The sequence below is a fragment of the Natrix helvetica genome (assembly GCF_964273705.1).
Source record: "Natrix helvetica genome assembly, chromosome: 1".
Classification (NCBI taxonomy): Eukaryota; Metazoa; Chordata; class Lepidosauria; order Squamata; family Natricidae; genus Natrix; species Natrix helvetica.
Genome location: NC_138548.1, coordinates 116,340,786 through 116,368,420, shown reverse-complemented (window position 1 = coordinate 116,368,420; position 27,635 = coordinate 116,340,786). Strand labels below are relative to the sequence as shown.

General features: G+C 38.3%; 1 protein-coding gene across 1 annotated transcript in view; it reads left to right on the top strand.

Moving 5' to 3' along the window:
* Positions 1-27,635, top strand: part of B4GALNT4 (beta-1,4-N-acetyl-galactosaminyltransferase 4) — a 232,801-nt gene that overhangs the window by 192,329 nt on the left and 12,837 nt on the right. The window contains exons 8-15 of the mRNA XM_081936844.1: positions 2,587-2,665; positions 5,092-5,158; positions 18,251-18,394; positions 18,949-19,058; positions 19,609-19,709; positions 22,981-23,063; positions 25,085-26,354; positions 26,642-26,955. Of these exons, the coding sequence (XP_081792970.1) occupies positions 2,587-2,665; positions 5,092-5,158; positions 18,251-18,394; positions 18,949-19,058; positions 19,609-19,709; positions 22,981-23,063; positions 25,085-26,354; positions 26,642-26,955 (2,168 nt within the window). The remainder of the gene's footprint in view (positions 1-2,586; positions 2,666-5,091; positions 5,159-18,250; positions 18,395-18,948; positions 19,059-19,608; positions 19,710-22,980; positions 23,064-25,084; positions 26,355-26,641; positions 26,956-27,635) is intronic.

The window sequence follows — 27,635 nt, the reverse complement described above, 5'->3', positions numbered from 1 at the left end:
CCCCGAACCAGTTCCCCAGTTTCTTCTCCCATCGCCGGCATGTTTCTGTGCATGCACAGAACAGTTTTCAGTCAACTGCACATGCACAGCAATGTGCGGTGGGCAGGCACACGAGCGAAGTAAGTAGTGTGCGTGCAAAACGCCCTCTCAGCAAACTGGTAGTAAACCAGTTAGAAACCCACCACTGGAGGTTGCGCATGCACGAGTGCATGTACTTTGTTCATATGCTCCACCTCCGTACATATGCTAAGCCTTCCACGCATGAGGTTTTTTTGCTTAAAAGGGGCCTAAATGGGATGCCATAGAGTCAGTGGGCAGAGCCACCCATGATTTCTGCTACTGGTTTGGGCGAATTGGTCCGAACTGGTAGAATACCACCTCTGGTGCAAAGTGCCCATTTTGTTTTTTCTGGGTTTTTTTTGGGGGGGGGGGAAGGGGTGGAATGTTTCTGAAGAAGGGTAAACTAAGAATGTAAAGAGCTATCAACCAAGTACTTTCTGAGCATCTGAACTCTGTTATTTGGAATGAAGATGCCAGGGATTAAATATGACTTCTCTAAGTTGACTGTGGCACATTTGGGCAGCTCTTTGAAGTCATTTATATCGTGGCTTCCTGTGATCTTTGAAGTAAACTACCTATAATGCCCCTGTTCTTAGCAAGTTCTGGGTAGCCCAATATTGTTGCTATTCGAAAAATGTCCATCATTTCTGCCAAGATAGTGCCATAGCTCAGTTAGCAAGCCTCAGCTAAAGTTAGTAACTCTCCATCTTATATTTTGGGAGGCTGGGCCTTGTTTTTCCATGGAGAGTCTTCTTGTTTTCTTCCCAGGGCTTAAACATCCCTAGCTTACAAAATTATCAAACTTCATTGAACTCTGGGGAGTTTGTATTGTTATTAAAATGAATAACATACTGCATTGATTGAGTTTCTTAGCTAGTTCAAAGCAGTCTTCTGGCTCCCTGGATGGAAGATGGATATGGTTTCCATGGCAGCAGCAGCAACATGCAGTGCACCAAGCCAGCAAGGAGGATTTTAGGAGTCTTCTGCTCTCACCAATCAGAACTGACAGGCAGCACTGATACCATGGCAGGATCTCTGCTGTAGCTGCAGCTCATCTATCTCCCCTGTGTCAGCTGGGGGCGGTCATCTATTATAGCTGGAATTACTGACAGCATCCTCTTTGCTTTTGTTCTAATTCATCTTTTTATTCCTTCAATGCTTCATCTCCTTCATAGGAAAGATAGCTTTCTGAATGCTTGAAGTTTTTCCTTAGATGCTTCAGTACTGCATTGTATTTGACATTTAAAACTATGGTCAAAAGTTATACATATGTGATTTGGAAATACATACAGGGTTTGGGTCACTTTTGAATGAATGATTGAGGTCCAATTTTATTTGCACAAGCAAAATCAGAAGACACATGGTAACACTGGGCAGCTAACAACCTACAAGTAATTGAACCACAAATAGGAAAAGTTGAATATATATGATCAATGACTAAGCAAAGTATTTATGGCAAGGTCCCATTCTTTCTCTTGACCCTCCTTCTTCCCTACTCTCTGGGCAAAAAGTTCCTCTGTCCTGGGAAGCCTTGTAAGCTGTTGCAGCTGCAGGCAAGCGGATGGTGGGAGGGAGTGGGCAGGCGGCCACAAAATAAGACATCCCCCCCCCCAAATAAGACCTAATGGGTCTTTTGGTCAAAACGAATTATAAGGCTCGGTCTTATTTTCGGGGCAAGATGGTAATAGTATTAGTAAGGATTATGTTAGGTTCCATGATAATACATTGCTGGAATATGTGGTAGGGAGGTAAAGTTTTATTTTAGCTTGCTCAATCCCCAGTATTGGATGCCTCAGCAATCTTTACAGGTTATATGTTTCTGCACAAAGAGAACAAATATTGCTATTCAATCTTTAGCATTTATTCAGCCCATTTCAAGCAATCCCAATATTTCTACAATAACCCTTCAAGGCAGCCTTATAACTTAAATTATAGGGTTAAAAAAAACCTGAGGCTGGAAATCGGGGCTTTTCAAAAGGACATTTGCTAAATTTAGGGCTGAGATAAAACCATTGTCGTTTAGATCTCAGCTGATACACTTAATCCTTGCACTCCTACCTCTTATCTTTATCTTTTGTTACATCCACGATTCCTAAGCCCATGAAAATACAAATAGTTGTGACAAGCTTATGCAAGTTGATGAATTGCAGCATTTTTCTCTGAAAATAGAAAACGGAAAATGGGAATGGCCCTTTGAACTCTTTCCTATTAGCCTGTAGGGAACTATGGTATTATTCATTATTCCTGTGATGATACTGTCTGTTCAATACCTCTGTGTAAAGAGAGACCAAAATGTATAGCCAATAGGACTCCTATTCTGCAGTCTTTCTCTATTCCTGGGAACACACGAGGTCTCTTGTTGGACAGTCCATATGAAACAGGGTCAATGGCAGCTTATTTCATCAGCACCATAACTTCCTTCCCCCACCTCTTCAGTCTCTAGTTTGTGCTACCAAAGAGAATTCCTTCAGGTCCTGTAAAACTGCGACTATAACCTCTTTCCCTTTTTTTTCTCTTCCCACCTAGTGTCCTTTCCTCCAGGCGCTACTACTTTGAGCTCCTCCATAAGCAGGATGACCGTGGATCAGACCATGTGGAAGTGGGTGTAAGTAAATCCCTACAGATTACTTTCCCCATCAGGTACAACAATCCATTAAGAAAAACAAATAGCTTTTTTTAAAAAAAAATAGCAATAACGCTGACTTCCAGCTTTTGGGTTATTGACTTAAAATATTGTCATTGAATACATATTTGTATCATACGAAACTGCCCTAGCCCCAAAAGCATTTCTGGCAGAACATTAACTGGACTTTCATTAACGCAGGCTATCTGACGTATGAGTTGAAAAACAACCTGTCCATGTTTATCAGATCAATGTTTATCAGATAAGACAAGCATATTTTCCCCTGAACTCCCTTAATTGGGTCTATAGTAAAACAAAGAATAAGGGAGAAAGAGATAAGTCCCATCTTCTCATGCCTGTAATGGAGATTGGGAAGGGTCTCTCCCCCACCCCCACTTCAAATTAATTGCAGTCTTCTCTAGGGAAAATGGAGAGAGTGAGAAAGAGTTCCTAGCTGCTAATTTCTTAAACACTTTTATTCTCAAGATAAAATGTCTCAAAAAACCAGGCTCATTTTCTTGCCTCTTAGTCGAGTTGTATTCCTTTTGTATAAGGCTTCACTGCACTGCAGGCTGCTGAAGGTGAAATATTAGTCTTTTAAAAAACAGGCTCCATTTCTAAATTAAAAGGAAGAATGGCTACTCAGCGTAAATGTTCCTCCCTCCCAGGGATTGCCTGTACCTACTGTGAAGTCTTTCTCAAAGGATTTTGGATCATCTTGGGAGGTGTAATACCCAGAGAACAGGCAATGAGCAAGAGGCTCCATGGGATTATCTTGGGTTTAGCATCATGTATACCATCCTTTGGCTGCTCCAAGAGCTGAAAAGCACCTGGGCCTGTAAAACTAATGAGGTGACGTGCCTGGGTCAATGTTAAATTTGACGAATGAACAGCATATGCCCTATCTAAAAGCAAGTCTATAAAACAAGCAGGTAAACTCAGACACATGAATGCTTTTGATACTTTTCCACAGTGTCCAAATGCTTATCAATTATTCTCAAGGTGCCCTTCCAGGATTAAATATAGCAACACGAAATATTGAACCTATAAGAGCAGGAAAAGGAAATAGATTTTTTTAAGGGGGACTCAGAGTAACTGGAACTGCTTTGTGTTCAGATATTTCAAATGGAAGCATCATAAACAGGACAATAACTCTCAGGCCAACTCTAGGAATATTATCAGTGACCTTCAATATCAGTTCTCTGAATAATCCAGGTTCTATTTCTCACATATGATCTTTATTTAGAGGATTCTCTGACACATATTATTTTAAGGTATTCACTAGAGGGAGATGAAACTTTGTTAAAATGACACTGCCTTTACAGTGTTATTCTGAAACCATTTTCCACATCCTGAGCAGTTTTGCGATTGTTTATCATTTGCTTTGTTTAAAAAAAGTGAACGAATAATATTGAAACCATAAAATTGTAGGTGGGGCTACGATTGCTTTTCGATGTTAATATTTGCATTGCTATTTAGAATACTGTATGCAATATTTGCATTTTGAAATACAAAAGATGAGTTCATAAGACAGGCAGAGGATGGGAAGCAATTATTTTTTAGTACATTTATAGAAACACTTAGCTTACATTCTTTGAAAGGAAATAATAACACATTCAACAGAAGGATAAAGGATTTGACTGCAAGTCAAAAAGCACTGAGACATCACCCAAGAGAATGGTATTGCCTTTTCCTACAATGCCTGGATCATTTCTCTCTCTCAAAAAAAAAAAAAAACAACCCTTAAATTTGGGGGTAGGAAGAAGATCCATGTTTGGCTCTGCAGATGTAGATTTATGCCAATGCTCAAGTTTGGTCTTCTCAATGCAAACAAAATAGATTCTAGTCACGGTATTTACTCAAAATCATCAGTCTTTTATTAAGGAAGAAGTTTTGTTTTCAAATTATATCCTCAATGCATTTTGAAGGAAAATTCCATAAAGCTCCTTTGAAATAGGATTTGCACCTGTTTTTAGTGAAGAATTGCAGCCATTATATTATCTGCTGTCCCATTTATAATATGGTACCACGGAGACAAACATTGGATCAGATGATTGAAATGGGTTCTGAAGTGAAATGTATAGGTGTGTGTGTGTTCTCTTACATTAGTTACTAAGCAGTCGATCTTATTTTGTTGTTGGCTTGAAAGAAATATAAATTAGTCTAAGATCCCTGGGAAAGCTGCAGTTTTAGAATTGGTGACTCTTAATGACATTCATGTTGTAAGTTAGGATAGATATCTACATTTGCTACAATTGTATTCAACCAATTGTATTCACATCTAATCATGTTTGCATTATATTTTATATATTATACTTATGTGATATAATCTGTAGTTTCAGTGGTAGGCTTTATTACTTATGAATATAAATGCATGCAAATTAAAGTACTTCTCTTGTTTCTTTCAGTGGCGAATTTTCCTTCCCAGCTTCAAGTTTGAAGTCATTGATTCCCCTTATATCTCACTCTACACAGGTAAAGATTCTCTGAAACCCTAGAAAACCATTTCCCCCTGCGTACTAATAAATAGGATTGCAGTGTTTATGGTTAATGAGGACAGTATGCAAAAAAAGTGAAGGGCCATCTGTATGTACTGTCTAATCATTTATTCTGATTTTTTTTTCTTGTATTGAACCCATGTATGCCAATTTTGTGGCATATGGCATCATTGTGATAGGTGAGAGGATCATCTTTTCAGTATAATTAGTGTTAAGAAATGTTGATCAGCACAGGATAGAAGAAATCCCGGAGAAATACAAATACCCTTTTCTTAAGCAGAGGAGCAGCTTTGCCTCTCGATCTTCCATCAGACAATAAGAGAAGAAGGCATAAAACTCTGAACTTGGTTTAGCAGTCTAAGGGTCATATTTCAACTGTATTGGATTTATTATTTTTATGTGTCACGTAGAGCCTGTTCTATGTGCTCAAGCTTTGTTGATTAAATATTGTGGGGTTCCCCCCCAAAAAAAATTTACATTATATTTTGTTACTTTCTGAAACTGCTAGTCAGTTTGATTAATTTTGTTGTTGGCTGTTTGTATTATTGCTTGATTTTGTTAGTTTATTTTTCTCCGATCTTTTATCATTTTAAAAGTATAACCGCTGTGTTTTTATTACTATTTCATAATGCTGCTCTTTACAGACTATGTAAATAGCAAGAGAGGCCTCAAGGTGGAATAGAAATCTTCTAGATAAATTAATTGAATAAATTTTTTCCTGAACTTTTTCCTTCATATTCATTTCTCTCAAAACTTTACTAGCTCGTTTATTAATACTGTAGAATATTGGCTTCCCTTCTCTGCTGAGTTATCATTTTGCATTATAGCCTTTTTTCCAGTCAGCCTTCTAAAACTACATCTTTGAAAGCCTTTCATTCTAGAAAGGGGAAAAGTGGTTGGTTGTCTTTCGTACGAACTTTAGATGGTGGGACTAACTCTCTTGTGAGCACTTACAGCTGGATAAACCAAAATGGGATGGAAAGATATCTCACTTTTCCTTTTGTAAGACAAAGGTGAAATATTAATTTGAAGAGTGTACATTATCTAAAGTTATTTAATTAACCTTGCATTCTATCAGTCTTCAATTTCTTTGGATACTTCTGATAGTATCTTCTGAACCTAATACAAAATAGCTCCCTGTGTGGGGATTAAATGGAGGATTTCTGAGGTCAGAAGCTAAGAAGCCCAAGGCAGATATTCGTCAAACTGCAAGAAGGGTAGGAGAAAAGTGCTGGAATTAAACCACAGTGGGTATGATAACGAACCGCACCTTCATGTTGATTGAGGCAATCAACTATTTGAATAATGTCTTTCTGATTTGCAGCAGGGAGTAATATCTAGCCATGCCATGTCATGTGTCTAAGACTCCTTAGCTGAGTTTAATTCAAATGAAGCTGTGCAACTCATGTCTAGAATCACTGCTGGCCTTTTGTCTATGAATCTGGCCGCATGCTTATGAAGCTGTGAGTACGCTCCATAAAATAATACCAGATGGATCAAGCATTTGAGCTATGAAAGGCATTTCACAAATAAAGAAGGCACTGTAAAACAACATGAAACGTTGATGCTTTGCATAAAAGCAAAAGTGTATATGTGCAATATTTATCGGGCAGCAGTATATATAAATAAAATACTTCTAGGTGCATCAGAAGCTTCTAGACGCTTCTTTGGTCTCTGGGCAAAAGGAGAAGAGGCTAGCATGAAAGCCCCTCCCCCACATCCCAGCAAATGTCCATCAGATGATGCTTCCTGAACTGAATTATGAACAGCTGTCTTGTAAGCAAGGATGGATAGTGCCAGATTTAATTAAATCCATAGATCTTCCACTTCCTGCTCATAACTTGGTCTGGCAGCAGGAGGCGCTTGATGAATAGATTTCTGCCTGGCACTCAATACACAAGGTGCCTGTAATTAAGTATCCAGCAGAAGGTATAGATAAAGCAGAGGGCGTGTGTAAGAAGTACAGGGGGCATGACTGGTGCACAAGGGATCAGGGCAATTGGGGTATTGACAGAAGTGCCTGTAAGATAGATGGGCTGTGAGGGAACGTTTCCTTCTGGAGACATCAGTCACTGTGAATTTTCGCCTCTGTCCTCTGGTCTACGTCTACCACACCATGAAAAGTGATTTCCTTAGTATCTCATTCTTTGCCTGAAATTCCTTCCTTTGCCAAAAAGATAATAGAACAGGAATCATTGCATATGGACTTATAAGAGATGGGAGGGAAAAGAGTAAAATACTACCATTTAATATTTAATATATTTTTTAACCATTGCACAAATTATCACTGGCATAATTTTTGCATTTGATCGTTATTCAGCTGTGTCCAGGGATGACTAAAATAAGCTTTTCTGTAGATGTATTCCGTACAGGGAATTCATGCAATTCTCACTGCAGATTTTATTGTATTTGTATTGTGTTTTTCAAAATTTATGAAGCAGTTTAGGGATAACAACAGCAATAATGCAGAAATTAAGCCCAATTGCAAAAACAGAATCAACAACTCGCATTAAAATCAAGAAGCAGCTCATCAGTCACTAACTTCAAAGGCAGTTGGAATAAATGGGAGGTTATATTTCCCAAAGCAGACTATAATAAGGAAGGCTGTACCTCATTACTCTATATTATTAGAGAAGTGCCTATCTAATGAACTTTTCCAGCCTACCTCACAGTATGAAGAAGGGCAAGACTCTTGCTACCTAAAAACCAGATTAGTAGCAATACAATTCTTGATAGACCAGTATCATTTCCTGCCTTTAGGTTGTCTTAGTTGAAAGGCAGGTAATAGTAACTTTCTAGGAAGGCAAAGCTCATGTAGGAGATTTGTTTTGGAAAACCCCGAAGCATTTAATAACAATAGCTATATTTAATCATGTAATTTAGTTGCCAGATACAGACGAGTGGATGAATACTGTGGATGTTATCACAGATTTTGCTGCTGTTTTGCATCTGGAATTACCCTTCTTGAGGGTGGAGTATGGCCACAGATTGCAGTCGTTTGCTTCTACTCTGCCCATCTCCTCAAACTATTCCTGTCTGGCTATTTATCCCTGTCTGCTTTTCCTTTTGCAGCATTACCTATTTAATCTTCTTAGCCTATATATTTGCTTTCCCGATCATTTTTTTTTTAAAAAAAATAATGCTTGCTAAAAGAAAAAAAATTTTTTAATTGTAGCACCCATTATTATTTGCAAAGCTTTGATCAAGAAGAGTCTAAACACTTTGGAAAGAAAACAGCCAGCAAGCATGTATGAAAAAATGCAAGACAACGCAACAAAACTATGTTGTAGTTAATATGTACCAGCTATTCAAGAGGGATTTCCATGGGAAAGTTGGTGAAGCAACTGAAGTGCAGACTGAGTGACATGCACTCTTGTCCTTCTGGTATCGTGCTTCCCCTAACATGTCATTGCATTTTTAGTGTAACTGGAAGAAAGGTCTGTAAATAACTGCTCTCTTTTATATATATCAAACCTAAAATCTATGGGCAATAATGATACTATTTAGAATACATTAAAGTATTATCTTCATATTTCTATTTTATACAGCTAAACAAGTATATAATCCTCTTAAGACAAATTAATTGCCATGGCACAAAAACAGAGCAAAGTGTCCTTTTGTCAAACCCAACACAACTAGGCAAGATCAAGGAAACAGAAACTGTGCAGATTTCAGTAAAGTATCTTTAATGCTAGTCCAGCGTAACTACAGAAAGTTGGACAATTCCTGCCTCAATCTGTGGTCTGTTTATTAAGGCAGAATCTCTTTACGTTATTTGAAATACTTGTAAAAATTCATGCCAGCTTGGCTATGTTGTGATTTATGAAATAAGGTACCAGTAAACTTAGCTTCTATTTTTTGATAATGTCTACTCACTTTTATATTTCTTTTCCACCCACCCTCACACCCATTCCCAATATCTCATATCTTTACATCATGATTGACATTTCTGGCCAATTTTTTGGCTATTCTGAAATCTAATAATCAAGATTGTGATTTCAGCTGTCAGCCAATGCAAGCTGTATTGTCTTAGAGGTAAACTTGAAAACAAGTGAAATATTATTACCACTGCTTGTTTTTAGTGTGATCCAAACATGCAAATGATTGCTTCGGTTCTGAATTCTCAAGGCTCCTTCCGATCCTGTTGGGCTGGAAGATGGTGTCGCCACATGGAACTCAGTTGACATAGGAATCTAGCCAGAAGATGGTCTCCTATTTTTCTACAACTGTAGCAGCTTCTTAGTATTGATCTGGATGAAAACCTTTGCTAAACAGATGTGACCATAACATCCATGAGGCATCTTTTTATAAGGAAGAGAGAAGTGACCTCTATTTTTCAGGGCTGCAAAATACATGGACTTTGCTCTTTGGTGATAGCTCTGAAATTCCCAATGTGTCCTTTATTTTTGTGTTATTATCAGCATGTGATTCTGTACAGCAATTTAGGCCACTGCCCCAAAGGGGCAAATTAAATTTATATTTCTGCACTGTTTAGTCTATATTGCCTGATGGAAGGCCTGGAAATTAGAGACACACATTAGGCATTCACATTAGCTTCACATCCGATTCAGAGAATTAGATCGGATTATTTTCATGTTTTGAAAGTGTAGTTTCTCACTGTAGTTAGGAAACCTTTAATCAAGGCGAGTGTTGAAAGCTTTCAGAATTTTTTTCCACAGTATCATAATGCATATTTTGGGGGTTTTGTTTTGTTTAATATGGCATTGTGCTGTCAAAGTTAGTGCCTTGGCAGTAATTAGCAAAAAAGAGCAAATATTTTCAGAAATAAGCTGAATTAGCCAAATAATTGTGGTCCTGGTTAGAATTACTTGAAGGCCCTACTCTCTGGTTGTTGGAGCTGGCCATCCACTGGATCTTACTCTTTGATATATTCTATCAGTAACCAGGCAACCAATTCTCAGGCCTCTCACCTTCTCTTTGTGTGTTTGAAACAGTGATGAATGAATCAGACTCTTTTCAGCCTGGATATGATAACACAAATGCCCATCCTATCCTGCTTTCTTATGAGTTTGAAAATATTCTGAGGCTTGCTCAGAATACGTATTTTAAACTGATTTTACCTCAAATCATTACTTTGAAGTAATGATTCCCCCTTTTTTTGAAGTATTTTCTGATGCCCCTTTTGAACTGAATATTGTGCTGGCTCATTTAAGGGATCTGAAGAGGTACAAGCCAGGACTGTTCACAACAAAATGCCCAACAGTAATTCTTGCCCCCCACCCCCACCCCAAGTGCCGGCCCGGAATGGGACAACTCAGTGCAGCCAACTCACCATGGCTTACTCTCCACGGTTAACTCACCATGGGCCAATTCAACAATTCAGTTTAATTATTTAAAATATTTTTAAAAAATTAATTTTTGTCATTCAGAATTTATTTTGTCCCTCCTTCGTCATCCTTTCTTTAATTATTCTACTCAACTATTTCTTCGACATTAGTGTAACTCTTGTCCTGTGGCAAGTTGGCCATGATGAGTTGGCCACAGCAAGTTGGCTGTGGTGAATTGGCCGTGGTGAGCTGTCATAGACCCGTGCAAGCCTGTTAGGGTGTAACCAACAAGTTGGGTAGACAATATATTGCACAAGGCATGTTATGTATCTTTAAGAGAGGAGCTCTGCTAATTAGTAGATTACAGCCTTTAAATTGCAGCTGATGTTGTTGCTCTCTCTCTCTCTCTCTCTCTCTTGATTGCTGTATGATAACTGCTGCCTAACTGTTACTACTGTTGCTACTACTTACTGTGTGTAAGTTATTTGCTACTTGTATCCAAGTTATCTTGGTAGTATTGGACTGCTTTTTCTGTGTATGACTTTTTGGCTGTGTTTATGGATTTTGCTATATTCTTCAAAAAGTAAAGATTTATTTTGTTACTTTACTATCCATTATTCTGTGTGGTTGCTTTATCTATCGCACGCTGCGTATACTTTACAGGGTTGCTCTGTTATAACCTCGACCTGGGGTTCATTGCTAGTGCTTAATCGCACCAGTTCCTAACAAAGCCCATCATTTTAAAGACTCAGGTCAATTTCATAAGCCACTTTGTCAGCAAAAGCCTCCTTAGTGTCTGATGTCATGGAATTTCTACAAGCAACAGACTCTCCTTATACAGAAGCACAATACAAGATGGTGGAAAGGAGATGACCTCAAACCGCAAATGTTTTGCAGTTCTGACAGAATATTTCTAGGAACATCAATCTTCTGTTTGTTTTAACAGATGGAGTTAGTATGGTTTTAAAGACAAATTGTTAAAAGGTGTCTCAGGAGAATAATGGACATGCAGACATGCTGAATAATTTAAAGCCTCAATTTCCGACAAAACTTGTTTGACCTGATATTTTGTGTTTTGGGGTTAAAGTACTTTAAAGCAAGAGGCTCTGCATAGCAATGGTCGCTATTGATTTCTCTCGTGCAAGGGGGGGGGGATCTGTTGTTATGAAGAATCCTGGATTGTATCTCTCAGGTTAACTGGCCTGAATAACAGAGTTGCTTCTTATAAAAATAATACATGAATAATAGAAGACTGGATTTGTATGGTGAATATCAGGGGTAGGTTCTGGCTGCTGCTACTGCCAGCTTGCTCAGGGACGCGCCCCCTACATGTGCGTTCTTGATGTGCGCTATGTGCACATGCGCAGTACTAAACAAAAAAACAAGATGGCGCCGCCAAGAGAACCAATTTGGGGGCATGGCAGGCCAAGTTACTACCTATTCGGCCGAACCAGTCTGAACCGGTAGAAACCCACCTCTGGTGAATATAAATAGTTAAAAACAACAATAATAGTCTGGTTGAAATAATCTGTGCTTTTTGCCTCCCCCTTATGACAGTTAGAATTACTTTAATTAGTTCTTCTTTCATAAAGTATAATAAGAGCAGCTTTTATAAACCACCATTTTTACAGAAATTGTCTCCCCAAGATCTCTGTTAAGCTCTTTACCGCAATCACATTTGCCCTTTCCTTAGAGAGCTTAGCCAAGCCTGTATTCTAAGCATTAGTTATCTTGGCACCAGAGAATCAGAAGCAGATAAGAACGGAACCATCTATTCTTCTTTGATGGGTGAATCTGCCTTATTTCCAGCAGACTTGCCAGGATCTCATGCTGATCCAAGGAAAGAAAACTAATATTGACATTTCTCTCCCTCCACTGAGGTAGCCATTGCTCTTTCAGCAGTGTGATGCACAGTGCAATTAACATCCTCGGTGCATTCTATATCACTCTTCCTTCCCTACTAACCCCCTCCCCCATGTTAAAAGATGCTTGGCTTATTTATTGGCTGAAATAGACCAGCATCCAGAAAATTGAAGCTTTAGGTTTGTAGTACCGAAAAAATACTGCTCTTTTCTAGGAGATCGTGTAGGAGAGAAATAATTGTTCCCCCCACCCTCCCAAAATGTAAATTCTAACATATGCTATATGAAGGAAGTTCAGAAAAAGGAAGTTTCCATTCTATCTTCTCCAACCCAGAACTATTCTGGGATTCACAAAATAGGGCAAGGGACAGAGTAAATAGCACATTGTAAGTCTAAAAACCAGCAAAGAATACAGACAATAAACAGTCAATATCCCATCTATAGCTGAAGTTAGCAAATTCCAATATAAAGAGCAAAAAATTGTGTTGGGGCAGTTGAGAAGCCAAGTAAGAAATAAGTGATAGAATCCCTTCTGGAGATCTGTGAGGTGCTTGGATTCTTGTGGAAAAAAGACACTGATGTAGCACCACAATCCTTCCTGTGTGTTACTCCAGATGTAACACACTTGGCACATGAGCAATTAAGGATCCAGTCTCCCCTGCACTGATATCTCTCACATGTGATCAATATCATATGTTCAGCTGTATTATATGATCCTGGTTCATGTGAAAATCTTGGAAATGGAAATATGTCTTTAGCTTTTCTCCTGATGGACAGCAGTGCTGACTGCATGATGTGAAATTAAAGCTCAAATTCAAACCCACCCTCAGCTATGAAAGCTCACTGGGTGACTTTGGGCAACTCTTACTGTCTCAGCCTAGCTTACTTCTCAGAGTTGCCATGGTGGTAGTGAAAAATGGGAGAAGATGACACTGTGGACATTACTTTGAGCTCTTGAGAGAAAAGAATGATAAATAATGTCGCTTTTTATGACATTGGTGGAAACAGGATTCACATGAAGCACTCACTTGATGAGCATTATTTTGAGCAAACCCTGAATGAGATTATGGTGAATGCAAGATCTGCTAGATTAGTGTTTTTTAAACTCTGGTTTGAGGTCATCATAACTTCAAACTGTCATTAAATGAATCCTCGTAAGTCAAGGACTACCTGTAAAGTGTTTTATTTGTTCTTACGTTTCAAATGTCAGTAAATTATACATTTTAGAAATTGCATGTTTATTTGTACACAATTCTATTTCAAACGGAGTTCTCCAATGTTCAGAAACAAATTATTTTGTCCACTTTAAATCTTCCTAATACCTGCAAAATAATAAACCCATTGGCAACTATGCCACCAGTTCTTCTCTTGGTTTTATTTTTATTTCCCTTGACAAAATTATAATACTGTATCTCTTGATAAGTTAGTCATTTTTCTCAGCCCATGATTTTTCATCTATAAAATGCTTCTTGTCGAGAGCCACAAATGAGTTTTGGGAACAATCTGGGTTTGTATCTATTCCATATGCATATATCAACAATTATTTGTTCTTTCGGTGAAGCATAAATTAACCTTAATGCAGCATATGGACACATGAATCAATTTTTTAAACACTCTTAGATGTAACTAAAACTAAGGGCAGATTTTCTGAGTGGCAGGATAAGAGACTTCCACTTGGTGAGTCAACATTCTTTCTGGACTAAAGTGGGGGGGGGCAAGGGTTTATATTATAAAAGACTTTTGGCAAAAAGCTTAATAAGAAATGGATGTTGAAAAAAGATAAAGTGAATAGTTATTTTGAAATTCATTTTTTTATTTTTATTATTTGTCCATTGTTTTAGTGAATATGCTTTGGAATAATTTGGAATTAAAATAGACAAATGAACCGGACATTTGTGGGAATATTTTTTTTATAATATTTTGTTTTTATTTTTAAACAAACAAACATAAACATTAAACATGAAAGAAATCCTCCAATTACACACAGTATGTCGATTGGTCACAAAACTCCTGTGCCTCACCATAGTCTTCACTTACAATTTATATAGAATCTCATATTATCAATCTAATATATATGTAAACAATTATTATCATTATTAAACATTTATTTGACTATAACTATTATTACTTCCTTTTATGTGAGATTTCCTAAATTTAGAATAAATTTATATTATGGCATTTCATTACATCATCCTAAAACCATCCAGTAATATTACATCTTTATATTGTATTCTATATAAAATTATTTATCTTTGGTTACAAAACTTTTGCGCATCCTCTCCACAGTCCTCACTTACAATTTATATAAAATTTCATGTTATCAATCTAATATATATATCTGCATTATTATCATGGTTAATCATTTATTTGACTATAACTATTATTACTTCATTCTATGCGTAATATTCTAAATTTAAATTAGTTTTTATTATAGCATTTCATTACATCATCCTGTATCCTTCCAAAAGTAGTGCAATCTTATATCTCTTGCCATTTGTATTTGTGTTCCCATTGTTTCCTTGATAGATCTTATATGGACTTCTCTTGGCAACTTGTTTTTCATTGCATATCTTGTAAAAACTCGAAACCCCTCGTCTGTTCCTTCCATCAACCTCCCTTTGGTTATCACCGATGCTTCAGCCAAGATTTCTATCATTACTTCTGCCAAATTTTCTTCCTTTTCTTCTTTTATATTCTGGAATCTGAGATAAAATTCTGATCTGTCGATCTCCCATTCCAATATTCCACTCTTGTCTTTTCCCACCAAGCTCAATCTGCTGTCAATATCACCAATGTTCTTATCTCGTGGTTCATCTTTTTCTTCATTTTTTTTCTGTTCTTTGTTTAATATTCTCCGTTCTCTTTTCAATGCTCTCTGTTCTTACTTGTATTTTTTGAATTTCTTGCATAATCATCTGCAAAGTAACTTCCTTTTCTTTTTCGTGCTGCGACATTCCGCCAGATAGTAAACACTGCCACTATATGGAACCCAAGGCTTTTTTATTTAGTTCCAAACAAGGTCACTGCAATCTTCTCTCTTTCAAGTCAAGGCTTTCTTTTCATTCCAGTCCCGCTACTGATAGTACCCCGGAGGAGCACCTGTATAAACAATCCGTGCTCATCCCACTATCATTTTCAATCAACAAGCTCAAAGACCTTGAAATGTAAATCAAATGTTCAAAGAAAAAAAGAAAACAATGTTTCCAAGCCTCCAAGCTTCTAAGTGGCAGTGTTACTTCTTTTCTTCTACTTTTACTCCCCTCTTTATATTCCAAACTTAAGGAGAAAAGGAAAAGTTCTTAAAAAGAAAATACATTAGTACGTTGAAAAAAGAAAAAGAAAGTAAGTCTTGATCAATAAGTATTAAAAAAAGAAAAATAGGACAGAAAAAAAACCCGGTCCAGTTTAAAAAGTAAGAAGCATTTGTAAAAATTCCATCAATAAAAGGATTAAAGGAAAATAACACACTAAGTATGACTCAGGCTTAATCTCACCACTTAACTTCTTCTATCTTCAATTTTAACTTTACTTTTGATCTTTTTGGGTGTTCTCTTCTCTAATAATAAAATTTATCTCACCAATTCGACACACTTTCTCTCCCCCTTTTCATCTGTTCTGGAGCTGTCCCAACTTTCAGCAGCTTCGATGGCTGCTGAAAAAAGAGCTTCTTCTGGATCTGCCAAGGATTTTGCGATGTCCCTGGGATCGGCGGGATGTGCCCTTCTCTATCACTGTCTCTACGGGACAGTTTAGGTCCAAAAGGACCGTGTAGCGGCAGAGATATCGACGGCAATTCCCGAGCTCCAAGATCGCATATCAGCCCCGCCCTCCAGAATTTTGTTTTGTTTTGTTTACTATTACAGAGCACAGACAATTGGTGGATTTTACCAATTAAAAAATAAAGGTAATAAGAAGCTGACTATGGTGCTGACTATAACCACAGAGTGCCATTTGAGATAACTAAAATATTAAGGACACAGAGAGACAAACAAGACAATTGAGACACTTTCATTTTTGGATCACAATATTACAATGGCAACCAGCAAAAAAGCAGCATAAATAACAGAGAACAGGGTTAGGGCACTCTACAGAGCAACCTGCAGAGAGATGAATTACACCATATTTACATTAGAAAGGATTTGAGGAATTGAGCAATAAGTGAGCCGAGTCATTTGATACTTAATTGGCCAAATTCCTGGATATTAAATTGACAGCTTTTGAAAAGAATGTGTAAGACTTTTTAAACATGAAAGAGGAGATGAAATAAGTTAAAAAGATGGACACTTCTCTAAAACGGGTGTTTGGAGATGCAGAATAAATTGTCATTTGTTTTAGAAAGACACATGTTTTGGGCAGCTGGAAAGAAAATTATAAATAAATTGGGACTATTGGAAGAGAGCACAGCAGATAAATCCTGATTGAATCTCAGCCAGTCTTTAGACACCCAAATAATAGCCTGTTCAAAATCCATCCTCTACTAGTGCAAGTCTGTAACAGTTTCCTTCCCCTTCTGAGCCTTCTAAAAATAATGACCTTCTAGAAATAATTACCATTAAATATACTCAAGAGAAAGGAATCACTTTTTCTAACAAATACAACTGGGAAATTCTTTTTCTCCCACCTAGATAACATCCAGGTGGGAGAAAAAGAATTTCCCAGTTGTATTTGTTAGAAAAAGTGATTCCTTGAAGAGGATGTACAGTCATATTTTAAAAGTCTGAGTTGATAAAGAGGCTTAATAAAAAATAGAAATACCACATATAAAGTGAAAACTACCTATACCTTGATAAAATATAGGCTCATTTTGCATAATTTTGATAATTTCCCTGTAGTTCTAAAAGCCCTACCTCAAATGAAAACTCAAGTGAGATTGGAAGGAATGAGGTTTCCTTTAAAACAACAACTTGTGTTTGGAAGTGAGCATTTACTCAGAAAACAAATGGGCATTGGTCACAAGCTCTATCCAAACCCCAGGAGCAACAGAGAATAAAAATGTGACATATGTTTAAATCTAAATTTAAAAAAAAACTTCAAGGAGAGTAAAGATAGATAGATAGATAGATAGATAGATAGATAGATAGATAGATAGATAGATAGATAGATAGATGATAGATAGATAGATAGATGATAGAAAGAAAGAAAGAAAGAAAGAAAGATAGATAGATAGATAGATAGATAGATAGATAGAGACAGGCAGACAGACAGGCAGACAGACATACAGGCAGGCAGGCAGACAGACAGACAGACAGACAGACAGACAGAACCAACCATGAATAGCAAAAGGCTACAATTTTTCAAAAGAATATCAAAAAGCAGAGAACAAAGAACTGATAAGCTACAAAGGAGGCATGCAGGCAGTAACAAAAATGGCAGGGCCTTTAGGTGAAAAATACCAATAATACCAAGCAAGTTCTGCAACAAGGTCACCAGATTTAGTAGCATAGCTTTACAAAGAAAGTAGTGACACATTCATCAAAAAGTATGCTGCATTGTAAATCAAGCCTTTTGTCTAAGAATTTCTAATGATATGTTAAACATGTCATGTGTGCGTTTATGTGTGTGCGTGCACAAACACGCAAGCACACATGCACGCAAACTATTTGAGCTGTAGAAAACTCATAGCTTCTCAGAATTACAATGCCCCCCCCCCCCCCCATGAAAATGACATTAATAAGAACAAGAGAACCGGGTAAGGAAGAAAAACCACTAATTATTGCTAGTTGGGGGTAGGTTGATTGCTGCTAATAGGCTCTGTGAAAATGCTAGGAATCTGTTCCAAGAAGCCTCTTGCTCGATGTTTATTTCTAACAAATGTGAGATGTGGACTACCTTTGCTGTGCGAATATCCAAGGATATGTAAGTTTTAACCACACCAGTCATACCTCCTTTTTTCTTGCCCCTCTCTTCCTCTGCCCTCAGATGAATCCAGCCTGAAAATGAATGAGGTAGACCATGTGCCTCAGTCTCTTGCTAGCCATGCTGACAGCTACCTCTGGGCTGCACAAAGAGATGAACATGGAGCCGATATGCTGAAGCCTGACCCTCGGGATATTTTCTTCCTCAGTAAGTGGGAGAGAAGAAACAATCTGACTAAGAGAAACACAGTTGGAGACTAGGAAACTCTATTGTGCTCTGAAGTACGATAAAAGCTGGCGTTTGGGGATTAGGCTAAGTAAATATCCATGTGAGCAGCAAAGTGTTAAACAGGCCTTCCTAAAAAGTGTTTATGTGTAGGAAATTGACCACCTTTACTATCTTGAGAACTTTGGGAAGGGTAAGATAGGTGTTTCTAACATGATGTTCACCAGGAATATTAGGATACTTCAGCATGGGAATAATGAAAACTGGTCCGGTATGGTAGGGCAGGGAGATCACTTTATGCTGGAAGGAAGGATGTGCCACAGAAAGCAAAATTCCTCCTCATAAAGTGCAAGAAAGATAAATATCTGGCACTTAACTGAGGAAATTAAGTGTGAATGTCACAGATGAGGACAAATCAAGACAAGAAGATCACAATTTGGAGTGAATAGTCAGTTATGTTGAGTTCGTGTGGACCCCATAACATCATGTGGTCTAGAAAGATCTTAATTCTTCTTTCTTAATTGCCTTTATATCAGCTCCCCAGATTGAGCCGTCCCATGTGGAGAATGTGCTGGTCCCCTGTGCCTACAGCCCCACATATGTGGTGAAGGACTTTCCTATTGCCCGCTATCAGGGCCTGCAATTTGTAAGTGTCTGATGGGCTTTGTTACCATTTTTCCCCCTGTGCACATCTCTCATCTTTTTGTTATTTCTTATTAATATGCAAAATAACAGCATCAACAGTGATCAGAATGCTTTAATGGGAACTGCATTAACATTAGCAAACCAGAACAGATACGAAAGGTGAATCGAGGAAGAGAGAATTGGGAAGGGATAGTGCAAAGACAGGGAAGGTAATTGCTACCTGAATGCCGAAACCATATTTAATGTCTTTTAATAAATCCCTATGTTTCTTTAGCCACAATATTCTGGAGTGGAAGTTTGTTTCTCTATGAAAGAAAATAAAAGCTAGATTTAAAATATAACACAATGCAGACATTGAGATGCAGACCTTAACAGTTTCTCTCACCCCAGTTAAGAAGGTTTATGGTCCTATATAATAATCGTGGTTTAAGATTTCCTTGTTCCTGTTGATATAGACCACACATCTGTTCTTCTTTTTCCTTCATCTCTGTTGAAATTGGAATGATAGACATCTTATTGTGACTTTTCTTACCAGTTTTCCCGTTCTACAGGTCTACCTCTCTTTCGTTTATCCTAATGATTTCACCCGGCTTACACACATGGAATCAGAAAACAAATGCTTCTACAGAGAATCTCCAATGTACCTAGAGAAGTAAGTATGAAGAAGAGTCATTACAAAGCACCTCTGAAAGAAGTAATTGAAGTGTGGAAAGTCTATTGGTGAAAGAAAGTAACAGATCTTTTAACAGATTGAAGGTTCATCCACATGACCTGCTCACAGCAATGACAATATGTCCCATTTTTTGTTTGTTGTGGACTTAGCAATGGAATCTCACCTAGTAGGTAGCCTACTACTGAGGCATGTTGCACCTGGGTCCAAGGTATTTTGGCATGAAAGAAATATTTTTTTAGAAGATCTCTCTTTTGGACAATAGCAATAGCACCTATTTACTGCCCCATATTGCTTTTCAGCAGCCTCAGGGCAGTTTACAGTCAGCATATTGCCCCCAATAATCTGGGTCCTCATTTTACTGACCTCAGAAGGATGAAAGACTGAGGCAACATTGAGCCGGTCAGGATCGAACTCCTGGCTGTGGGCAGAGTTAGCCTACCGTACTGCATTCTAAGCACTGCACCACCATGGCTCCTTGGCATATGGGGGAAGAAGCTTGAGGTGAGATGATCAGAGGTGCAAATCTGCTCAGCTGCAATTGATCTAACAGGCCTGTGATGGGACCACCCCTTTTTGTTCAGTCCCTGAGCCTGATACTTGTTTCTGTGGGAGACTAAAATTGTCACACTTTCACAGGGACATCCTCCCTCCTCATCCCCACTTTAAGTTTTGGTGACTGGTAGACCTAGAGATCATGACTAGCCTTCTCTGCTTCAACAAGTGTAATAGAATCAGAAAACGATGCTTCTGTGGCCCATAAGATGAGGTATTCCCTTCCCAGTGCCCGGTGCTCTCTGGGAATACTCTTCAGTCACTCTCTTCCCAAAATTATTATTTCTTTTTTAAAAAAAAGTTACTTGCAAATCGCAATCTGGTACAGACAGGACTTCAACATACAGTTATAATTTTTTCCTCTTCTATCATTTTGGATGTTCAAAACTATGTATGTGTGCTGTGATGTGATGCATGAATCGGTGAAGTGTTGAAGGTGGTGGAACTTGCTGAGATGGCTAAATTGAATTGTTTGATCAAAGAAAAGACAATGACTATGTTTATTGCTGCATGGCAATGCCTTATAGACGTTTTGCATGAAACAAGGGAAAAAAATGAACTTGTGATTTATGGCTTTGATGAGTAGACTGAATAAATTGTAGGAAGAAGGGAGTTGTGTTATAACCGTAGAATAAGGGGTAAATTTATAATTGTACATATAGGTGCTCTAAAGAAGATTGGAAATGACTTCTTTGTATTATTATTATTATTATTATTATTATTATTATTATTATTATTATTATTATTATTATTATTATTATTTTTACTTCTTTTTCTTTCTTGAATTTTTAGGGTTCTCCTTGATTTATTTCTTCACTTTTCATTAGTTTGCATTAGCTTTTAACTTTTAAAAAAATCCTTAATAAAATTATAAAAAAATGAATTACTAAAGAATCTCCAGCTGTTTAACACTACTATATCTCAGTTACAGAAATCCGGTTGATCGCGAGGTGGCTAAGGAAGAGAGGCTCTTTTGGGGGAAGGGGGGTTGCCACCATCTAGTAGTTAAAAAATAGATCTGGAAAAAAAAACTGGAGAAATTCTATGAGCATCCCATAGCTGAACACTTCTCTGAGACACACTAAAAACAGTTTAACTCTCCAAGAACACTGATTCAGCGGCTTCACCTGAGTGGCGCAAATCCACACAACCACCATATTGCAGTTAGAACAAGAAACTCGTAATTGCCATCTAGTTATTGTTAAATCAACTTCTCTTTGGGAAAAGAATTTAAGAAACGATTGAACAGATCATCCAGACCATCCCTCACTACCCAGGTGCACATTTTTCACAGCATTTGGTAATGGCCTTTCCTATCGTTAGCGACATTTGAATCTAACCAAGGAACAGTGCCAGTCCCTGCTCTCATTATTGCCACTGGAGAAGTTGCACAAAAAGCAGCACAGCATGGCCTCATGTTGGATGGTCTTTAGGAGCAGCACAATTTATGCCGACATGATTTCCTCCCAGCTCTGGGGCAGGAGGAGAGCACAGCAAAAACATCTGTGTGGAAATATTTGAAATAAAAAATAAGAATGCAAGAGATATTTAACCTTTGGGCTTCTGGTACATATAATGATAGAGAGGCTAGAGGACAAAAACCGTTGACCCATTCTTTTATGATTTGCCTCTCTTTCCCTTCCCAGGTATCCCAATTTACCATATTTGCATTGCCATCCGTAGAATAGAAATAGAAATGTGGTAGGAATAGGAATAGAAGGAGAGGAGAGAAGAGAAGAGTTGGAAGGGATCTTGGAGATCTTCAAGTCCAAACCCTTTCTTAGGCAGGAAAACCTATACCATTTCAGACAAATGTGTTGTTTAATCTCTTCTTTAAAACTTTCACTGTTGGAGCATTCACAACTTCTGGAGGCAAGGTGTCCCACTTAATCATGATGCCCTGTAGAAGATGTCCCCAACCCTACTCTGTCGTTTTAAAAACTGATTAAAATAACCTTTGGATGAGAAGCAACTCCATGACACGTTACATATGCTGATGAGTCCCACTTCTTGACTATCAACAACTGCAGGGATGAGCCTTTACATGAGTCATACATGAGCTGTGATTTTAATCTGTTCAGGTTCCAGCTTGTGAAAGATTTTCTGCATTTATGGTTCTATTACTACAAGGCCCTTTCAGCAGACATTTGCAGGACAGGTGTGAGCCCCATGGAGAAGGCTTAGTGGAGGATTGGGGTCCCTTGACACACCTCAGCATGACACTCTCCTGATATTTGAGTCAGTTTTAATTACAACTGAGTCATGTACAACAAGTATAGATTTCTGTGACTTAGATATTATGAGTGCTCTCTGACATCAGCATTGAGATCGGGTCTTACCTTCCCCATGCTTTGCTCCTTACTAATATATTTCACCCATGTGCATTGTGTTCTTTTCTACCTGAGTGTTCGGAAACACAGTTTCAAAAACTGTCTCTGTCCTTCAATACTGTGGTGCATCCAGGTGAGTAAATGTATGTAGCAGACTACTCCAGACATCTAGTGAAACAGACTGTGACTCACAAAAACCTACTCTTGCAATATTTATAAGTCTTTAAAATGCCCTTCTAGAATCTGTGAAAAATAGGATAAGGTAGGCCAAGACCCTTAGCTATATTTGAGCAAGACAGATTGTGTGTGGGTTTGTGTATGTATACATACACTTGTCTGAAAAGTTTTTTTTTTCTTTTTACCTGCAGATTTGGCTTTTCTAAGTACATGAAAATGGATGAAGAGGAGGAAGATCTACACCAGAGAGCCTTCCTCTTCCTGAATCCTGATAGTGAGTATTCCCAGGATCCAGCTTCTTCCAGCCAATCAGAGCCCTTTTTAATTTTTAACCTATTTTATAAGCAGCTATTGAATCCTTGGCTATCAGCAGTATTATTATAATACCATCCACTTGCAGGACTTGCAGTGATATTTTTTGTACTATCCACTTGCAGAGCTTAAATTTCCATCTGTGGCAGGTTGTGTTTTGGGGTGGCCTTATTAAAGGCATACAGTACTGCCTGAGCACAGAAGCAGGGGTGAAATCCGCCTGTTTCTGCCAAACCGGTAGGGATGATTGTCCTTGGTTCTGTGAACCAGTAGTAAAAAAAAAAAGCTTTTGAGGATCGCGGGTTTCAGCTGTGAGCCACACGATTCGTGGAAGCTTTTTTCCGCTTTTTAAAGTATTTTTTTCCTGCCGGTTTGTGGGGGGGGAGGGGAGGAGAAGGAGAAAGGACCACAAACCTGGCACTAGACGCAGCTTCAGAGGATACCTTGAAAGAGTGCAGCAATCCAAGGCTGGAAGGGACCTGGAGGCCATCTAGTCCAACCCCCTGTTCCAGCAGGACAAAGCTTAATGACCACATCACTTAGCCATTAAAATTATAGTCCCAATTACTATCATAAATCAAGAACTCCCTGTACCTTCAGCAACTCACTGATCTCTACTCTTCTCTGTATCTTTGTGACACTGGATTTCTAAAAGCTGTCCCAATCAGGGAAGTAATTTTTTACAATCTAGACACTGTTAATCCTGAGAATAATATTTTGCTTGACTTAAAATAGAATCAATACTTTTCCTAACCTAAATCTGGTTTGCAGTAGCAAGAATATTACACCTTCAGCCTCTGCAAAATATAGCCTTGATTCTTCTAAAAAAAGAGAGAGAGAGAGAGAGAAGCTTTGTTAATTATATGGGGAGAAAAAATATCTTAATGTTTCTGGTTAGAAATAGACCAAGGAAACTATCACTCCAATTTCTAGTTCTATCCCCAAAATATAAAAGCTCTGCATTTAAAACAAATAATAGAAATCTACATAGTATGTATTTTTTTTATTTTGTGCATAGTAATTTTGTACATTTATTTTTTGACCCAAAATAATTTGTTAGCCAGAATAGACTAGAAGCAGGGAAGAACAATAGTACAGGTAAATGAAGGTCATAAGGCTATTGTTTTTCATTATTTCATCAAGTATCTTATATAGAACAGGGAGGGACAACTTGTCTCTTACATACCCCCAGATGTTGTTATACTGCCTCATTCATTATCCCTCACCATTAGCCATGCTGTCTAGGATTCATGGGAAATGAATTTAAGAGAAAGTCAACTCTACCTTACAGTCAGAGCAACTGAGGTTGCTGAGCTTAAGAAACAGGAATATTATGGGTACAACATAAGGAAATTGGATGTAAATTGCAAATAATGATTTGGAAAGAAGGATTAGAAAATTTTGTTATTGAATATTATGAATGTTTAACTAGAATAGGACATAAAGATTCAGTGTTATTGGAGGATCATAGAAATAGTAAATGAAATGCCAGTATGTGGTTATGTATTAAATCTTGGTATATTTTATGGTGAAGGACGTTTAAACAATTATAGTCAAATGTAAATGGATGTATGATAATGGAAATTTGTATAAATATTTGAGTTAAAATACTTGAGTTAATATGGATTATGTTTGATGACTGTGGAAGAGATGCACTAAAGCCTTTTGTAACCAACTGATGCACTTTCTACAGTATGCAAAAAAAAAAAGATTTTATGTGTGGTGTTTGTTTTGAAAATAAAAAATAAAAAAATATATAAAAAAGAAACAGGAATATTATGGCTGTTTTCCAATGGCTAATGCGCATTCTAAATGTTTGCTGCTTTCTACCTCCCCAGTCTCTTCTCAGTCTCCTCTTATAGGCACTGTTGACTCAAAACTGTTCTTTGTCTCACTGTCTGCTACAACCTCCCTACTCATAAGTCATCTACCAATCACAGATACCACTCCAAGGTTTGACCTACTTTGTGAATAATTTCCTAGATTTCCTTGACGAGGAGGAGGAAGGTGCTGATAGTCCTGAACCTACTGACCCTTTTCCTGATGTCAAGAGCCCCAGTGAGTTGGATGCCCATGTGTTCACTGGAATGAAGAGAAAAGATAGGCCCTTAGCCACAAAAGATTACGGGAATAATGTGGACTATGATAGCTTTCTTCAGAAGCAAGAGATGTTTAATGAAGAAGGAGACTTCACAAGGCAGCCTGTCTCTGAAGGACCAAGCAGTGCACCTAGCCTGAGTCCTCAGACTCCATCTAAGGGCTTCCAGGCTTATGAGAATGCAGCACCCTTTGGAGAACATGTCATCATCAATGGCCGGTCTCTCAACTGGGCACAAGATGTGGAGAAGGGAAGGAAGGATCAGGGACTATTGTCATCTTCAAAAAAAGCTAGCTCTTTCAGCCTCCAGCCTCTCCTTTCTGTGCCCTTCTTTGCTGGGAAGACCAAGCAGCAGAGTCCTAAGAAGGAGAAACAATCCAAGAAAGAGACAAACAAACCTCCAGAGAAAGTATATGTGACCAGGTTGCAACCCAGTAAGAAGAAGACCCCATCACAGAAAGATGTTTTCCCTGGAGTCTTCCTCTATCCTAGATCTCCAAGGAAGGTGCGATGGAACTCCAAGATCCCTCAGGGTCGCCCTGCTCCCTCCAGCAAACTTTCTTCTCCCTCTGCCCATAGAACATCTTCGCTTGTTGGTAATACCACCAAGGAAACAGATCTTTCTAAAAGGAAAGGCCTACAAGTCAGCCGAAAATGGGAACAGTTTTATGGTAGGCAACCTTTCAAAGGCAGTATTAAGTGGCAGATGCATCCAAGTGCCTCAATCTTGCCTGCAGAAGGGCTGTTCAGCAAAGAAAACTTTGAAGTCACCACTCCAGCAAGGACTATGTTAAATTTCAATTCTTCAGAGGTAGTGCTGCCTGAAGGTGTGCAAGTTACATCTTTCCTACAGATGTCAGAAAAGACAGAATCTCAACAAAAGGGGCTTGAAGGACCCGAGAAGACCCAGGAGGAAGAAGTGGAAGAGGAGGTTTCTGATTATAGCTATGAAAACTCTGAGATCCAGCAGAGCTGGCTAGAGGATTCCATCAATTGGCAAAGAACGTTTAGTGTCAGCCCTGTTGATTTTGAATTGCTCCGTTCAGACTGGAATGATCTGAGGTGCAACGTTTCGGGAAACTTGCAGCTGAGTGAGAGCGAGGTGGTGGATGTGGTGGCTCAGTATATGGAGAAACTCAATGAGAAGAATGGCGGGTAAGAATGGAAGAGAATTATGTGAAGGGAGGTATTATCACCAGAATAGATAAGGGCGGTGTGAGGTTCCCCTTCACCCTTCCATTCAGCAATTAGGTGTACTAACTCTAGGGGAAATGGTTACATTTGTGTATTTGTAGGGTGTGTATGTTCTCCCCAGGATCTTGTCAGAATAAAGGAGATAAGCAATGCCAAATCAATCAGCTGATGCAAGATAGTTCCTTGAAGGAGAGTATTTGGTGTGGCCAAGATTCCATATGACAGCTTTCTGTCCTTCCACTCCCCAGCATCTACACCCTCTTGCGAATCATTAATGTTGAGAAGCGGCGAGACACAGCCCGAGGCAACCGCTATCTGATGGAGTTAGAGCTGATGGAGAGGGGCCAGAGAACAGTCCGGCTCTCAGAATACATCTATGTCCTGCTCCACCAGGGCAAGTCAGAGGACAGCACCGAAGTCAACCCTGAAGGGCCTGCAACTATGTCCACTCAATCTCAACCACCGCCTAGTGCCTGGAGTCTTCTGTATGGAAAACCCATCCTCTGCCGACCTTTGCAGCTCAACTGGAGGCATGATGTTATGGTACATTTTGTTGTCCCAGGTAAGTGATTCAATCCCTGTATGCCAGGGTTGAAAGGCTACTTTTCCCAGCAGAGATGGTATGACGTATGAGGCAGAGGGCAAAACAAAACCGGAGACCAACTACAGTTGGGTTGGGGTTGAAAGTAGTTTGGAAAAGAAATCTCTCTTGGAATACACAAATATTCTGTTTATCCTGCTATTACTTCTGGATAAGTGGAATTTTCAGGTTTTTTTTTAAAAAAATCAATATATCAACTATAGAATTTGCTTAATAGGAAAAGATTTGGGATGAATATATTTAGCATGGGCATATTTAGCATTCTTCTTTCATATTGTCTTCATATTTTTTTAAAAAAAATAAGTCAGGCAAAAGAAAGAGCCGTGCTTCAGATTTTTGACCAGAGATGAATTTGCTTCTACCTAATTATTATTCCTTTGGGGACCTTCTTGACAAGAAATGGAGAAATTATGGGAGGAAAGTCTGTCTATGCTCTATGTGGGAAGGAAATGAGAGAAGGATAAAATGAGTAAGACCTGTCCCTCCCAAGCTAATCTCTGTACACCATGAAAGGAGAGTAGCAAATAAAGAATACTGTATCCCAGATCTTAAATTATGTGTTTTTGCTTGGATTGATAAATCCCATATTCTACAACGAGGCTACAGAAGGAGCAAAGGTGCACTGATCAATAGGTGATAAG